At 49.6% G+C, this 17,526-nt stretch overlaps 1 protein-coding gene across 3 annotated transcripts in view; it reads right to left on the bottom strand.

The window, feature by feature from the left end:
• The window catches only part of LOC311516100 (t-SNARE domain-containing protein 1-like), a 698,551-nt gene that overhangs the window by 271,061 nt on the left and 409,964 nt on the right, over positions 1 to 17,526 (bottom strand). For all 3 annotated transcript variants that reach the window (XM_084619794.1, XM_084619795.1, XM_084619793.1), the window contains one exon: positions 11,404 to 11,571. In XM_084619794.1, the coding sequence (XP_084475920.1) occupies positions 11,404 to 11,571 (168 nt within the window). The remainder of the gene's footprint in view (positions 1 to 11,403; positions 11,572 to 17,526) is intronic.

The following is a 17,526-nucleotide window of genomic DNA, read 5'->3' as shown; positions in this document are numbered from 1 at the left end:
ACCAAGCAGAGAACCTCGGACAGCGCCCACCGCTCCTCGAAGGCATCAAGGGAGTCGGTGGACGCCGCCCAGAGGAACTCCGCCCGGGTACGTGAATGGACTGAGGATCGGAAAATGGCCGTACAATCGCAGGATGCTTCATTAGCCAACCTCCCCTCTCTGGTTTTATAAATGGCTGTTTTAGCTAGGGCTAGGAGGAGGTTAACCAGGAGATCTCGCAATTTTGTGGGGCCATGGATGGGGAGTGTGTAGATAAAAAGGTGAGGGGAAAAGTGTAGCCAAAAGCGTAATAAAATATTCGTGAGGAGCCGGAAAAGGGGCTGCAGCCTGGCACACTCTAAATATACGTGCACCAGGGTTTCCCTCACGTTGCAAAAAGGGCAAGTATCCGGGATGGGGGTGAACCGTGTCAAAAACACGCCTGTGCTCACAGCTCCGTGAAGGAGCCGCCAACTAATGTCCCCGACGGGCCTCAGGACCAAGGTGGAATACAGGCTGGCCCACCGAGGTTGATCACCCTCCAAAGGTGGCAGGAGGTCCCGCCACTCTGTATTGGGGTGGGACACCAGAGTGTGGGCGTGAAGGGTGTGAAGCGTGAGTGTGTATACATATTTCCGTGGCGCGATTTGGAAGCTGACCGGCTGCAGTTTATGCAGCCGGCTCGCAGTGAAAGGGTGAGGGGTTTGTTGGGATCTACGGGGTAAGGGCCCAACTGAAAGGTCCGGCGGGCCTGGGGTAGAGGGTGGGCGGGGTGCGCCCTCGCGCAGGGCTCGGTTGAGATAAGCCCGAGCAGTGGGCGTCAAGGTGGCCTTCACCTCCTGAAGTACGCGCCGGGCGGTACGAGGTCTGGAGAGCCCCATATGCCGAGCGAGCATTACGGGATCCAGCCAGTCTCCCCGGTCGTAGTCCAGGAGGTATCCGACTCTCGTGGCTTCCGCCAGGACCAAACTCTGGCGCACCGAGCGGGACTCCGCGCCTGCACATGGAGCTGGGGGTTGTGTAGCAGGGGCTCTGCGAGGAGATCTGCTCCCATGGTGGCCGCCACAGACCTAGTCATTGAAAACAGTTTTCAGGTCCGGAGGAGGTCCGGTAGAAGACCGGCAGCCTGGAGAGGTCTCGTGGAAAACCTCTCGGACGGAGATAAAAGAGCTGCCGGTCGTATCGGAGCCCTTGGAAGCGGCGCAGGAAGGCGTGCGCCAATATGCTCCACGTCGAACTACCTGCACTGTAAAGGAGCCTCTGCAGGGCCTGGAGGCGGAAGACACGGACCTGAGTGTGCAGACACTTCAGGCCCTGCCCTCCTTTCTTCAGGGGTAGATGAAGAACCCCAACAGGGGCCCAGTGCATTCCTGACCAAAAGAACTCTAGAATCAATGTCCGGAGGTTGGTCAGGAAACCCAGGGCCGGGACCAGGGTGTTGAGCCAGTACCAGAGCGTGGACAGGACTAGTTGGTTAAGCACCAGTGTTCTCCCTCAGAGGGAGAGACATTGGAATAGCCTCGTCCATTTCCGGAGCCGCTCTATCACCCCGCCTTCTAAATTTTGCCAGTTCTCCAGCAGAGAAGGATGCGTGGCAGAAAGGTAAACGCCTAGGTAGAGCAGTGGACCCGCGCTCCACCGGATGGTCTGAAGCGCGGGTGGGAGGGAGCTCACCTGCCGCCAGTCCCCCACCGCCAAGCCAGAGCTCTTGACCCAGTTGACTCGGGCGGAGGAGGCTGCCGAATAGATGGCCTGGCAAGCCTCCACCCGCGCCCAGTCGCACAGGTCCTGGACCACGAGGAGCACGTCATCGGCGTACGCCGACAGGACCAGCCGTAGCTCCGGCTCCCGCAGCACCAACCCCGTCAACCTCCTGCGGAGGAGACAGAGGAAGGGCTCGATCGCCAGAGCGTACAGCAGGCCCGAGAGGGGGCACCCCTGCCATACTCCTCGCCCGAAGCTGACCGGTTCGGTCAGGGTCCAGTTGAGCCTAACCAGACACGCCGCGGAAGCGTACGGCACCTGGAGAAAACTCACAAACTGAGGTCCGAATCCAAACACCTGCAGAGTGTTCAGGAGGTATCCATGGTCCACTCTATCGAACGCCTTCTCCTGATCAAGAGACAGGAGGGCGAACGACAGACCGTCTCTACGCCCGAGTTCCAAAAGATCTCGGACTAGAAATAGGTTGTCAAAAATGCTGCGATCCGGGACAGTATAGGTCTGGTCTGGGTGGATCACGCCTTCCATCACGGACCCTAGCCACAGCGAGATTGTTTTTGCTACGATTTTGTAGTCCGTGCTAAGGAGCGAGACGGGACACCAGTTTCGTAAATCACGGAGGTCCCCCTTCTTCAGCAACAAGGTGAGCACTGCTCGCCTGTACGAAAGAGGGAGGACCCCACCCTGCAAAGACTCAGCCCAGACAATGGCTAGGTCTGGGCCAAGGATGTCCCAGAACGCGCGGTAGAACTCCATGGTCAGCTCATCCATGCCCGGAGATTTATTGGTGGGCATGCGACAGAGGGCTTCCGAGAACTCGGCCAGGGTGAGAGGCAGCTCTAGTCGGTCTCGGTCGCCCACGCTGACCGTGGGGAGTTCCTCCCAGAGCACCCTGCAAGCGCCAGGATCTGTCGGATCCGGGGAGAAAAGGCTTGTGTAGAAGTCACGGGCCCTCCCACACATCTCCACTGGATCCATAAAGGGGGTGCTGTCTTCTGCTAGAAGGCAGGTGACATGTTTCTTGGCCCCCCTCGTTTTCTCCAGGGCGTAGAAGAAACGGGAGTCGCGATCCATCTCCCGAAGGAGGCGGATGCGGGATCGAACAGAGGCACCTTGGGCCCGATGGTCCTCGAGGGCCCGGAGCTCCTCCCACTTCTCCCGGCACGCTCCACAGAGGAACGGGTCCTCGGGGCTGGCGGCCACACGCCTCTCCATCTCTAAGACCTCCCGTTCCAACTGCTCTATCGCTGCATTTCTCCGTCGGCTGGTGCCCTGGGTGTAGTCACGGCAGAAGAGCTTGGCGCGCACCTTCCCTAGATCCCACCATCGCCGCGCCGAGGGAAAGGCACGCTGCTGCTCTCGCCAGGCCAGCCAAAACTCCCGGAAGGACGTCACAAAGCCCTCATCCTCCAACAGGCTGTTGTTAAAATGCCAATAGGCCGGCCCCGGCCTCTCTGCACGGAGGGAGGCTGCTATGGTGACTAGATGATGGTCGGAAAATGGGGCCGGCCGAATGTTGGAGGAGTGGGCCTGTGAAAGATGGAAACGGGATAAATAAATACGGTCCAACCGAGAGTGGTGTGACCGATGGGCCTCCACCCGGACAAAGGTGAACGTGGAAATGTCATCTGGGTGGTGGTCACGCCAGATGTCTACTAGGGAGTGATGTTCGACTGTTCCTCGGAGAATGTTCGTGGCAGCCGGGCTTAGCTCGGCCCTTGAACGGTCCTGTACCTCGAGGGTGGTGTTGGAGTCCCCTCCCAAGACTAAGCACTCGTGAGAATCTAGGGTGCTGAGGAAGTTGGACACCAGCTGATAGAATTGCGGCCGCTTCGGGCTTGTTGTCGGGGCATAGATGTTAACGAGGTTGACCACGAGCCCCTCCATACGGACTCAGAGATGCAGCAGGTGGCCCGGCACGGCCTCAGTGACCCCTAGCACCTCGGGCCATAGGTTGGGGAAGAACAGGGTCGCCACTCCAGCTTGTCAAATCGTGAAGTGGCTGAAGTAGACCCCGTCCCCCCACTCCAGCCGCCAGTTGTCCTCGGCGGTCGGATCCGTATGGGTCTCCTGCAGGAAAACCACAGAGTACCCCCCTTCCCGAAGGTAAGAGGGCACCTGGGAACTGCGGAGAGCCATCCTACAGCCCCTGGTATTCAAAGTTGCAATAATGAGGAGCGTCATGCGGAGGGCGGGGGGGGGTGGGGGTTCCTTGTTGGCGGGGGTGTTCGCAGCCCCCGGAGGGTCGCGCAATAATCCGTGACCCATCCCGCAAGTGAGTAAATCGTCATAGAAGCTGCGGGCCCGCCCGTAGGCCGCGACACCATGCCTTCCTTTCCCTTTACCCTCCTTTATAAGGGCCCTTGTGGCCTGGAGGATTTGATCAAAGTCCCCCTATAGCTGGAGAGCTAGCTGTACCCTGTTGCGGGAGCCACGGATGTCTTCTAAAAACTCTCGCAACACTTTTCGCAGCTCATGGGGGGGTGGGGTTGCGATTTCCGGGTTATTCCCTGGTGGGGCTCTTGGTGCAGCCTTGTGGTCCGCTGAGGCGGGCAGGCAGGGTGCAGACCACCGACGGGGCATCTGACAGGCTAAAGTTATTATGTCCATCTCAAGCCTTGGGGTAGAAGAGGATGGCGGAGGGAAAATTGCAGCTCCTAATGGGTTGCGGCAGGAAAATGCAAAGGCTGCTCTTTGGGGGGGATCCGCAAAAAATGGGAAAGAAATAACCCCAGGGGTGGCAATAGCATTTCAGGAGGAGGTGGATTGGGCAGGGACAGGGGTGGGGGCAGGGACAGGGGTGGGGGCGGGGGCAGAGGCGAGGCTCTGGGCTTCGGGAGGCAAGCAGCTAAGAGGTGGTGCCTCCCGAACAGATTTGAGGGTTCAGGGGGTGGGGAGGGGGCTCCCAATGATGCTCGGTGCAGGCTCTTTGGTGGATTTGGCAGCCATGGCCTCAGGTGGTGGACCACCTTCTGCAGGGTGCTCGCCCGGGAAGGCGGTTAGGGGGAGGGAGCATGGGGAAAGGGGGACTGGGGTAAGGTTTCCCAGATTGAGGCCAGCTGGCAGTAGGTCATTCTCTCCCTGGGTGACCAGGGTCAAACCTAGGGCCTCGATCTCCTCATACATGGAGGAAAGGTCGTCTTCTGCCACCCCGGGGGACTCCCCTCTGGCGCCCGCTACGACAGTCGCTTCGGGGTTCGCGGGGGGTTCGGGTGATATTCGGGCAGAAGGGGCTTCCTCAGGGGTCTCGGAGGGGAGGGTCTCCTGTGGAGGGGAGATTCTACCTTCCAGTGCTATTTTGTCTTCCCCTCCTGACGCCGGCAGATGGATCTCACTCGTGGGCATAGCAGAAGGCTCAATGTCTGTGCCTCCCTTCCTGGTCTTCCGGGGGGGCCTCTGCATCGGATGGGTGCAGCGGAGCTCGAGCCTTCCACTTGCCTCGCTTTCCCTGGACTAGGGTCCAGCCCTCCATAGCATCGTCTGGGGGCTGGTTAGCAGGGGTCGTGTTGGGGGGCAGAGGCGATGGTTCAGGGGCTCAGGGGGGTAACGGTGAGGCAGCATGGGGGGGCGGTTCTCCTTGGGGCGGGCCCTCTTCTATGCCCGGTAATATCTTTGCTGCACCCTCCTCCATAGGCTCTGCTGGATTGCTCGTCTGGGCGTTGTAGGGGAGGTGTCTCTTGGGCCCGGGCAGGAGCAGCGGTGGATCGAGCAGGAGGAGAGGTAGTTTCAGATGTCGGGCAGCCAGGGGCGTCGGCAAAGACGGAGCTGATGTCCTGCCTGGTCTCGGGGGTCTCGGGTGCTCCTCCCCGCCAGGCCAAGGGGCAGTCTCTTCAGACATGCCCCGCTGATCGGCAGAGGTAGCACCGGGCCTCTCCTGTGGAATAGTAGACCCGATAGTGGGCTCCCTGGCAGCAGTGGTGGTGGGGGGAGGGGTCTTGGGGGTTGGGCAGGGGGGTAGGTGGGGGAGGGGCAACTAAGGTTGTTAGAGGGGCCTCACCCCTCTCATTCCCCACCATCGTGAGCAGGGAGAGACGGGGAGACACCAGAAGGAAGTGGGTGGAGGGGGAAACAGATTAACCACTTCTCCCTATTGGGCTGCAGGCTGGGGGGGGGGCAAATGTGTCGGACTGGACAAGGGAAGGAAAACAGGAGTTGGGGGTCAGGTAGTGGGGCAAACTGTGGGGAGGGCAGTCCGGGGGCGGGGGTGGGGGGAATGCGGACCCACATGCGTTTATCCAAAGAGTCTCGTTTGGTTGGCTGTTGTGTCTGGTCCGGATGACGAAATTCAAAGCAAGCAGTTGAGGCTAGAGGCAGATTGCAGGTTGCCAGCAGGGACGGACGGCGGGGGGGCCGTGACGGTTGCAGTAGTGTTGGGGGGGCACCGATGGATCGGGAGGCAGCTCCGTGCCACACCCCCTGTGCCCCTACAAACTTAGTTAAGACACAGTCAAACTCCCCCCACACGAGAGTACAGTTCAAAAGTTACTCAGTCTTACGGCCCCCTCCACAATGATTTGTAGCTTCCCTGGGCGATGTCTCTATCAGCTGTCTTCTCTCCCGGTCTTTGTGGAGCATTCCAAAAATGCCAAGCAGATAAGAAGACAATTAATTGCGGGTCCACAAACGAACAGCAAAACGGTTGGGTCTGGGGGCATCCACTCCCCTCCTCCGGGAAGCGGGTCGGCAGTCCTCCCCCCCTCCTCCGGGGGTTGCAGCTGAAGCAGTAGCAGCGTCCGAGGGCAGGCGTGGGGGGGCTGGCAGGCAAGCTGGCAGCCGACTAGCACTCGAACGGCAGCAAAAAAAACCAAAAAAACCCAGCAAAAAAAAAAAAAAACGAAGAAAAAGCATCTGGCTTGGTCGCGGGGCGGGGGGAACTAAAGCAGGGGCAAAAAGCAAGGAAAGCCCAGGTCAGAGGACAGCAGGAGAGTGTCAGAAGGGAGCCTTCTTCCCTGTAGAGGGAAGAAAATTTGCTATAAATTAATTAAAGCACCTGAAGCCAGTTACATGATAACCCCTCCCCCCCTGCTTCAATCAGACAAGAGGAGGAGTTGAAGCAGAGTGGATCGGCGTTGGAGCAGAGAGCCGTTTGGAGAAGTTGAAGCAGAGCAGATCGATGTTGGAGCAGAGAGCGGTTTGGAGGAGTTGAAGCAGAGCGGATCGGTGTTGGAGCAGAGAGCGGTTTGGAGGAGTTGAAGCAGAGCAGATCGATGTTGGAGCAGAGAGCGGTTTGGAGGAGTTGAAGCAGAGCGGATCGGTGTTGGAGCAGAGAGCCGTTTGGAGGAGTTGAAGCAGAGTGGATTGGCGTTGGAGCAGAGAACGGTTTGGAGGAGTTGAAGCAGAGTGGACTGGTGTTGGAGTAGAGAGCGGTTTGGAGGAGTTGAAGCAGAGCGGATTGGCGTTGGAGCAGAGAACGGTTTGGAGGGAAGCAGAGGAGAGTTGGAGAAGTGCTGTGGTGGGCTAAGAAGACCAAGACCCTAGGTAAAGGGACACCTGGTTTGTGCAAAGGGAGGGCAGGAAGCCCCACAAGCTGAAGGGCAGGAGAGGGAAGTAGCCCAGGGGAAGGAACCGCTAGTTCTAGTGGTTTACCGCTATCCCTAGGGCCCCTGGGCTGGGACCCAGAGTAGCGGGCGGGCCCGGGTTCCTCCCTCTCCACTCCCCTCCTCTAGGACACTAGTGGGGCAGTTAATACCCCAGTTCAGGGGCAAGAAACGGTGCCCTGAACACCCCCCCCACCCCTGCCCCAAGAAGAGAAAGTGCGAGACCCATCAGAGTAGTGCCAGCAATTTGCCACAGGCACAATTCAAAATGTCCATATCCTTCTCATCACATTTCTTTTAAAATAGGTTGAAGGATTGCTTAATATCTGCTTAATGCAGCATAATGATGGAGAGACATAATACACGATGCTAATTTTCTTATATGTCACCGTCTTCCTATTAATTAAAGAATCACTGAAGCTCTGTATGCAAGAATGCGTATGTTGTGTAGCCCTTGCAAGGTCATTGAATGAATGTACAGTACCAGTTATCAATGCAAAGTGGATTTCGGTTGTGATGTCAGTGGAAAAACAGATTCTTAGAAACAGAAACCTGAATCCCTGTCACCATATGCAAAGTGGCTGAGTGAATTATCGAACACTTAGCTAATGGGGAATTAACATTAGGTGGGAGTCACACTTGGAAAGCCTACAAAATCAATAAAAATCTTATTTTAAAATAAAGGTGCATTATGTCTGTGTACTTTTAACAACCTTGTAGCACCTGGAGTGAAGTCTTCCACGCCTGCTGGGATCTTCCATCTGCTCAGCACAGGAAGCTTTCATCTAGCATTTTCAGTTACAGGGAAGTGACAATGTCTTCTGTGCCGGGCAGGAGACGGTAGGAACATGTATAGGGAAAGGAAGCTGCTACATTCTCTCAATAATGTCTCAAGAATATGACCCATCTCTACCACTTCCTGGGAAAATACCATTACATCCATGCTTCTTAGATATCAAACGTCCCCTCCACCCTCCAAAAAAAAGAAGCCATGCTTTCCAGGACTGAAACACAGGAGAAAGCAGAGTGCAAAGTATTCGTACAGCACCTGTGAAATTAATATTGACATACGCCCCAAATGCCCGCATGAATCTCTATATCCTCTACCCCAACAGGGCAGCTGCAATCAGCCAGACTGTCCTTGGTCTCTTTCTAAATGTTACATCTTGATAGGAAGGCTGGGCCTTTTCACTTTGTTGACTACCTTCTGTAAAAAAGTGCTTTTAGGACATCTGTAAGCATCTTTTTAGGATTGTACTATCTTCAAGACATTGTAAATTTATCTTGTTCAGGTGAGTCCATTCTGGATCATTTTTATCCCTTCAGTTCATCAATACTATTATTGTAAATTGTACACACAGAAGGAATATCCAGGTCATTGGACTGGGGATATTTTAATTTGCGTTTACTTGTATACAATACCCAAGATGTTTTTTACCAGTACAACCTAAAATAAACACTTAAGTATACTTAAGAGCAGCAACATCCCAAGGTACAAATATATGCAACATACTGCAGTGAACCACATTATAGATGGCTCTGCAGGAGGCTCAGCCACGAGAGATTCCAGCAGAGGTTTTCACTGGATATTGCTGTCAAACTCACACTCACAGACAGGTACAGATGCTAAAATGGAGGATAACCTTTTACAGTTTCACCTCAGGGAACAAAAATATTCAATGACTTTCTGTATCTTGGATATCAGCACCACCATTCAACCAACCTGAGCCGAGGCAAGGTGTGCATAAAGGGAGATATACCCCTAGAAGACAAAATAAGTCTCCCATTTTAAACACTGAATCATATCTAATTCTTATCTCTATTTAAAAGCAGCATATATTCCCTTCTCAAAGATGCAGTGTACTGGATCACAGTTTGAACTTTTGTCCTCTTCTTGCACTGTTGATTTGCATCACACTTTTTGACATGCTAATATCCAAATTCATTCTGATAAAAGTAGCTGAATTCAATTAGAGAATAACATGTATTTCTTAATCAAATGTTAGGATTTCAGAATAAATCAGATCTTTAGGTTCATCCTTAGTTTAAGCGTGCGTAAGTTTGTGAGTGGAAATGTTCTCTGTTCTCATTCATTTATCGGTTAAATTCAAGCAACTGAGTATTCCAAAAGTGAAAACTGATTTTTTTAAAAGAAAAAAATGTATACATGACTCAGTCATATCTCTAAAAAAAAAAAAAAAGCTTTTGGCGCTTTTTGACGTTATATTTATAAACCTTTGTGCTGCCTTTTAGTAAAAAATAAGCCTGGAATATTGTAATTTGATTCCTTTTCTTCACCATTACTACGTTAAGAACCGACAGATTCTTATATAAAAGAGCAAAATATTTAATTATTAAGGTAGGAGGGTTACAGTATTTTATTTTGCATGATCACTGGTATTAGGCATTGACTGCTGATGGAAATAGAGGAAGCAGGAAGTAGGTGTATGTATAGAGTAAGGTGGATTGTTCAACCTAGCATCCAACAACATATCTGGGTACAGTAACTCAACCTTAACTAGGACGATGCTAAGTGAGGTTTTGTTGTTATGTCGCTGATCAATTAGGGAACAAGCTCGTTTAAAGTTGCGCAATGCTCCCTTATAACGTTCTTTGGCAGCTGCCTGCTTTGTCTACTGCTGGCAGGAAGAGCAGCCCGTTGCAGCAGGCTGGTGGGGGCTTGGAACCAGGGTGGGCCAGCAGCCCCCCCATCAGCTCCCCGCTCCCCTAAGTTCCCTGTGCGGCACCCGCCCAGCAGACTATCAATTTCCGGGCAGTTCAGCTGTCCCTCCCGCCACTGCCGTGTGCTGCTCCTGCCCTCTGCCTTGGAGCTGCTCCCCGAGCCTCCTGCTTGCTGTGGAGGGAGGGGGAAGAGGAGTGCTGATGTCTGGGGGTGTCCCCCTCTCCCTGTTCCCCCCCCCGCTCCTGTACCCCATCTCCACAGAGCAGGAGGGGATAGGACAGGGCTCAGGATGGAGGGAGTTTCCTGGCAGCAGCTGCTATCTCAACTTGCTGATCTACTTACAAAGGCAGTGTACTTAGAGTAGGATCAGCATACTTAAAGGGGCAATGCGCTTCTCTCTCACACACGGTGTGTGTCTATCTCTCTCTGTCAGACACACACCGTGTGTGTGACTTTGTCTCTGTCTCTCTCTCTCTCTCACACACACACTCACTGGATATCTCACACACACGTGCAACACCACCCCCACCCCTGCACTTTGGAAAGTGGCGGGAGTGGTGCGCTCCAGTGGGATAGCATGGGTTCATCATCACGTTCAGTTTCCGCAGGGAATGTTTGCAGCCACTGCCATGCGTCTATTGTGTCTCCTCCCTCCATGTGTGCTGCCTTGCAGAGTGTGAGGCTACATTAACAACGTGTTAACCCTTGAGAGCTGAGTCGAGGGCTAGTTCATCATTTAGCGGCAAGGCATTCCCTGGGAAATATCCCCCCCTCTGACTCCACCGCCTCCACCAAGCTTCACAATCATCATTGCTGTGTACAGTATTAAATTGTTTCAAACTTATACTGTGTATACTGTATATAAAACTTATACTATATATATAGTCTTTTGTCTGGCAAAAAAAATGCCCTGGAACCTAACCCCCCATTTATATGAATTCTTATGGGGAAATTGGATTCGCGTAACGTCGTGTCACTTAAAGTCGCATTTTTCAGGAACGTAAGTACGACGTTAAGCGAGGAGTTACTGTATATAAGCTGTATGACAACCAGCCAACAGCAGAAAGAATGCCAGTAAACTGCATCTGTTCCATGTCTCTCACTCACTGGGTCTGATCCTCTGATCTGTATGCACACAAAGCTATCACTGATCACAAGAGAGCTCTGCCTGAACCAGCACTGCAGCACTGAGCCCAAAGACTCTGCAGCGCGATAGACGATGAGACAAACTATATGCTTAAACATTTAATCCTAAACACTAATTCCTTTAACTTTCACCAGTGACTATACGGCACTGTAATTCTTCCTTGCTCTACATGTTCCCACTGTAATACACACCTGAAAATGCTCCCAAAACCTAATGGAGGTGTCACAACACCAAGAATATAAAACCAACGTCGTCTTCTCTTCAGAGTGTCTACCGTGTGGCTAAGCTAATGACCACTCCCACTTCCAAGCCAGCTGGTAGTGAAGGCTACTGACCTCAATCTGCTGAATGGCTTCTTCCCGCAGACGGATGGCCTCCAGGTCCTCTTCTGTGATTTCCGAGAGCAGGGCTTGATCCTGACTCTGGTTCTGCCACATGCCATCTCCTCCATTAAAAATCTTCTCATCATCAGCCAGGTCGGAGAAGGGGGTCTTGGGACTCTGCTGAGATGGGAGAAAGGATGTAAGGCAGGGTTAGATTTAACAGCATGGTTGCTGCTTTTACCTACCAGGCAGATTATGCAAAACAAAGCTCTATGTACCAGATATAGTGCCTTTGGAATGTGTTTTAAGGGCTGTAGGCTGAGAACCACAGTGCCCCCGCATCATAAAACTGCCCACAGTCCCCAGAGTGGGGCCAGGAGTGGAGCCCTGGATGTGGGCCAGGCAGCCATACCCCAAATACGGCTGCGTGGGGCTGGGCAGCGGCCAGGACCCTGAGCACTGAGCCAGGAGCGGAGCACCCAGCAGGGTTGGCAGCCAGGACCTGAGAAGAGGGGCCAGGAGTGGAGCCCCACCTAAAAAATGGGGCAAACCCCCTGGTTTCCAGAGCCCCCCACCAAACCTACCCAAAGACCCACTCTACCACCCCGTGTCCCACTGCGGCACTCACCAGCCTCCTGCTGGCAGGAACGCTGGTGCAGGCTGCAAGACGCTGTCTCCCCCTCAGCCAGCCCTGCCCCCTGCCAGACCAGAGTGGCAAATTTTGAATATTTTTTTAGCACAGAGCTGGGCTGCAGCTGTATGCTAATTGGGCTGCATGTGGACCATGGGCCACATTTTGAGAACCGCTGAGACAGATGATGGGCAGGAGAAGGGAAGAATTATCCCTGTTCTATAAATGGGGAACTGAAGAGGTCAAATGACATGCCCAAGGTAACACGGAAGTGTTGGTAGAGCTCGGAATTGAACTGAGATCTCCTGAGACCCAGGCCAATGCCTTCACCACATCATCTCTCTCATTATATGTCATATCATATATATCTCAACATACAGGCCCTGATCCAGCAAAGCACTTATGCACACATTTAAGTTTAAGCACATTAGTCCCACTGTTATTACTTATTAAGTCTACGATACCCTACAGTGTATTCAACACTTTACCAGAGCATACGCAAATTCCCTACCCTGAAGACTTTATGATCTAATTTACAGTACACGAGTTATCAGAGAGTGACGAACCGTGTGCCTGACGTGAGTAGGAAGGAGAGCTGCAACAGCAATACGATAATACAGTTATCACTATGGGCAACCCATGGTTCCATTTTGGTTTGCTTTTTGAATTAACTCACTGGCGGCTCACACAGCAGGTGTTCGTTTTTAGGAAGCATTTAAGGCTCCGCATGGTATAACATTAAACACGTAAGTAGCGCCATCGAACTGGCATTGCTCCCAGTTTCGCTTATCAAAAGTTAAATTAAATGGCAGTCCAGCTGCTTGCAACATTATGAAATTGGAGGAAGACATGGTGATTGCTACCTCAGCCACAAGTGTCTCTCAGGGGTTGGGTTTGGGAAGGAAATACTTTGCTACTTTGCAATGGTCCTGGTTCTGAATGTTGCCAATTGCCCTCAATTTACACTGAATGAATGAGAATCAAGAACTCTCAGCAGCTCACTTGAGGTTCACAACACCCTGCAAAATTGGGTCTTCAAAACTGCATTAAGAAAGCAGTCTGGTCACCTTGAAAGGGATGATGACCCCAGCCATGGGGTATGTGCCTGAAGAGCGAAACAGTACCTGTAAAATTATCTGTGCTTTTTGGAGGAAGTGTGAAGGGTGAACAAAGAGATGGGAATACAGGGCCCAAGACTTTCAAAATGGGTGCCTAAACTCAAACTCTTAAGGTCCTATTTCATCATCTAATATGTGTTGGATTTTCTGAAATGCTGTGCATCTGGCTCTCTGACTTCAGTTGGACCTGCTGGATGTTCAGGGCATTTGGAAATTGGACCACTTATTTAGGTGCATAAATATGGACTTAGGAATCTAACTTTAGGCACCCATTTTTGAAAATCGTGACTGGGGAAATCAATCTGTATGCATAAAAAGGGGGGGAAACATTCAAAAACAATGTTCCCCAAAATTATAAATAGAGAAGGAGATTCTTGCCATCAGTATTTTCCATTATTTCTTCCTCTCCTTCCCTAAGAGCTATTTTCTGGAGTGGAAGGATATGTTATAAAAGGAAACTCATCACAAAAATGAGGTTTACAAATGCATTTAAAATTACCAAGCCACATTTTAATAGCATTAAGACATTCCAGGGGGTGTATTATTGGTCCACTAATAGAAGTGTCAGACAGTTGAAAGCATATGGCAGACTGTCTACACGACCTGAGGTACGTATTAATCGACCAATAAAATACCCTGGAGTACCCTAATGCAACTCTTGTAGCTATGAAGGTCTCTTCTCAACTCAGCAACGTCTCACGTATTAAGGTTAATGGGAGTTGCACACACAGTCATCACGGTCACATTTTCACAGGGCTATCCAAACACAATTCATACCGCCTTCATCAAATTTGTTTGGTGTTTTCCAGAAGTGGCTGTACAGGATCAGGGGGAAAGCCACCACCCCAACAAACATACATCAGATGACTTGGCACCATCAAACTATGCACATAGCTACTCTATGTAACCATGTGTTCCTCTCATTGTTACTCTTGTTCTATCTTCCTCTACTCCCTATTTGTTACACGCACTCATTTTTGTGTCTGGTCTTAAATTAGAGTTAACACTCTTTGAGACAGGGTCCATGTCGTCCTATGCAGTTTTGCAGTACAATGGGGCTGCAGTCTTGACTGGTGCCTCTGGGTGCTGTATTGCAATATAAGTAAATAAGTAAATCCACAATAATCCACCTCTACCACAACAACAGATATGGCTCCAATATCTCCTTAAAAAGCATGGGCACTGATGTGTTTAAATAGATTATGGTCCAAGCACAATATACTCATGTTCTTCCTATTAAACAGACTGGTGACATGAGTTAACTTCAGAGTCACTGAAGACAGCTCTGTGAATCTGTCTCCTGGACATCTTGCAAAGAAGCCACATGAATGAGTGATCCTGTATTAAAGAAAGAATAGGATGTGTGATGGCTATAATTTCCTGCAAGACATAAAAATGGAGTTGTGTTCACTCCATAGAGTCATTATGGTTGGCTACTGTGATCCATTTTTTGCTGATTATTTTGATGTAGTATGTGGCCCTCATACAATGGGTTGAATGAACAAACCCCTTGTTTTCAAGCAGCACCAAATGGAAACTCTCAGCTAACAAAGACTTGGATTTAAATGTGTAAAGAAATCTAATTCGATTTAATATTTTGGATTGTAAATTGTATTTTAATTGTTTTTTTCTTGTATTTCCTTTACATTTTGAATTTTTTTGTTACTGTATTTGAAAATGTTACACTTATAATCAACAAAGTTATAACAGAGACACTCGCTGATCTTCCATAGTTAAAGTTGCAATCTGAGATGGGTTTAAAATGAGGCATAATTTCTTGGTTTCCTCTATACATATGTAGCTTTTCAGTATGAAATGGTGCTAGATTCTATGCTATCTGAATTTTCTATGCAATTGTTGTTTAGATTCTTTTTATAATTTTTTAATAGGAAGTGCTCGAAGTTGATCCGTTCTTGAAGTTTGCCTGTGGCAGTCTTCTGCCAGTGTGTATCTTTAAAACAAACACTGTATCTGCAAAGGTATTGGTAAAGAGGTGAAAAAGTTCAGTATGTGCGATGTGCTGGATAGTTTTTGAAAACAATTTTTTTAGGACTAAGGGTCATTTTTTGTTCTTATTCAACATATGTGACAACTAATGAACAAACAGTAGCCAAGGCACATTCTCTCCGTTGGATAAAATCTTCTCTGTAGGATAAAATCTCTTCTGCCTGCAGCTATAGTTTTATCAGATTTTATCCTACAAATAAGGGTTTATGTGCAGTTCTTGATAGAAAAAGTTGTATCTGTCCGGCTGGATATAAAATCTGTCAGCAGCTGTACTTCTCTAGCAGATAAAAATCTTCACTTCCGCAACTGCACTTGGGGGGCTGAGAGCCATTGACCCAAACGGTCAACCCTGTATACGATGGAAACTACTTCAAGCCACGGGCTGTGGCAGCACCTATGGCTGCGCTTCTGTGACACAGATCCAGAAATTACCTCCACGGAGTTCCACCCCCATTCGGCTGCTTAAACACTTTAATGGGGAAAAAAAACATGCGGGAAACTAATACACAAAAACTCAATTGTGAAATGGTTCAAGTTGCCACACACGAGACACGTGACAAAAACAACAAATCATCAAAGCGCGGAAATGAAAAGTTAAGCCACCTAACACTATATGCCCTCTCTTTTTCTGCCCAAAAGCACAACCTTATAGCTCCCATATCTACTGTACACCAGAGATCCTGCACAGCATATCTTTAGAGGACCAGAGAATGTCCCATACAAAGAACAGTTGCTCTGTCCGTGACTCAGAACTATAGCTCTTGTTTACACATCTAACTTTCAAGACACTATTACTGACGCTCAATAGAAGTTATGCTCCTACTGGAAATTAAAAGAAACAGACAAAACAGTGTGACAGGTACCAGACGGAAAGGCTCGGAAGTGCTGAGGCACAGGATGAAGCTAACACACGTGTGTTTGCACCCCTTAATAATCTGCACCTTATTCCCTAAGAACCAGAAACTTCTATGCTTAAACTCTGTACCGTTTTCTTTTTACTTCAACATCATCTTAATAAAACTTGTGGGAAGCAGGTCTTACAATTGGATGGCAACCTAATTCTGGAAGACCAGGGGAAACACAGGTAACATTTCCACAACTTCTTCACCATCCACACACACACTTTATATAATTAAAGCTGCCGTCATAATCAGGTTTCAGAGTAGCAGCCATGTTAGTCTGTATTCGCAAAAAGAAAAGGAGGACTTGTGGCACCTTAGAGACTAACCAATTTATTTGAGCATAAGCTTTCATGAGCTACAGCTCACTTCATCCGATGCATTCAGTGGAAAATACAGTGAGGGGATTTATATACACACAGACCATGAAAAAATGGGTGTTTATCATACACATTGTAAGGAGAGTGATCACTTAAGATGAGCTATTACCAGCAGGAGAGTAGGGTGGGGGGAGAGAAAACCTTTTGAAGTGATAATCAAGGTGGGCCATTTCCAGCACATTTCCAGGAGTTAACAAGTACGTCTGAGGAACAGTGGGTGTGTGTGTGTGGGGGGGAGGAATAAACAAGGGGAAATAGTTTTACTTTGTATAATGACTCAACCACTCCCAGTCTCTATTCAAGCCTAAGTTAATTAGCTGTAGCTCACGAAAGCTTATGCTCAAATAAATTGGTTAGTCTCTAAGGTGCCACAAGTCCTCCTGTTCTTTTTGCGAATACAGACTAACACGGCTGCTACTCTGAAACCTCACATGGTAATGAAGCCATTTAACAAGCACTTGCCAACCCCCACTACTTACTGTCAGTTTCTGAATTTACTGACAACACCTGGTGTGCAGGACTGTAATATTTACTCGGAACATGTTCGTCTACAGGACCTTCACTTAAAATTTGCTGTAAAAATATTTCATTAGTGTGTTGCTGAAGATTATAAAATAACAACTCTAAAAAATTTTGCAAACATTTTTAGATGCACAATCTGAGTATTCATCTTTAGCCTTAAATGTTTGGATCTTCAGATATAGGTTTTTTTAAAATAAATCCTTCAAAAGATCACCCTTATTTAAAATACACGTGCGAGCCCGGGCTGCCATCGGGCATAGGGGCACTGGTTTAATAATACTACATAGGGTCCCATAAATCCTAAGGATGGTCCTGTATGTAATAATAACAATACCTAGCCTTGTTGGGCACGCTGTACTTGCCAGATTTCAACAGAATCACTCGGGATTTATATCCATGTAACAGAGAGGAGAATTTGGCTCACGTAATCAAACTGAATACTACAAATGGCAAGCAGGTCCATGACAACCATTCACAATCACGTAAATCTGTAATGCAGTAGGAACTTTGCGCACACCATATTATAAAACAAACTGGGGTGCTCTCCCTCCTTTACTCCTCAGGATTTCCTGTACCCC

Source organism: Lepidochelys olivacea (assembly GCF_965140295.1).
Source record: "Lepidochelys olivacea isolate rLepOli2 genome assembly, chromosome: 2".
NCBI classification, from domain to species: domain Eukaryota; kingdom Metazoa; phylum Chordata; order Testudines; family Cheloniidae; genus Lepidochelys; species Lepidochelys olivacea.
Note: the sequence above shows the minus strand (reverse complement) of the source record. Positions and strands in the feature narration are given on the sequence as shown.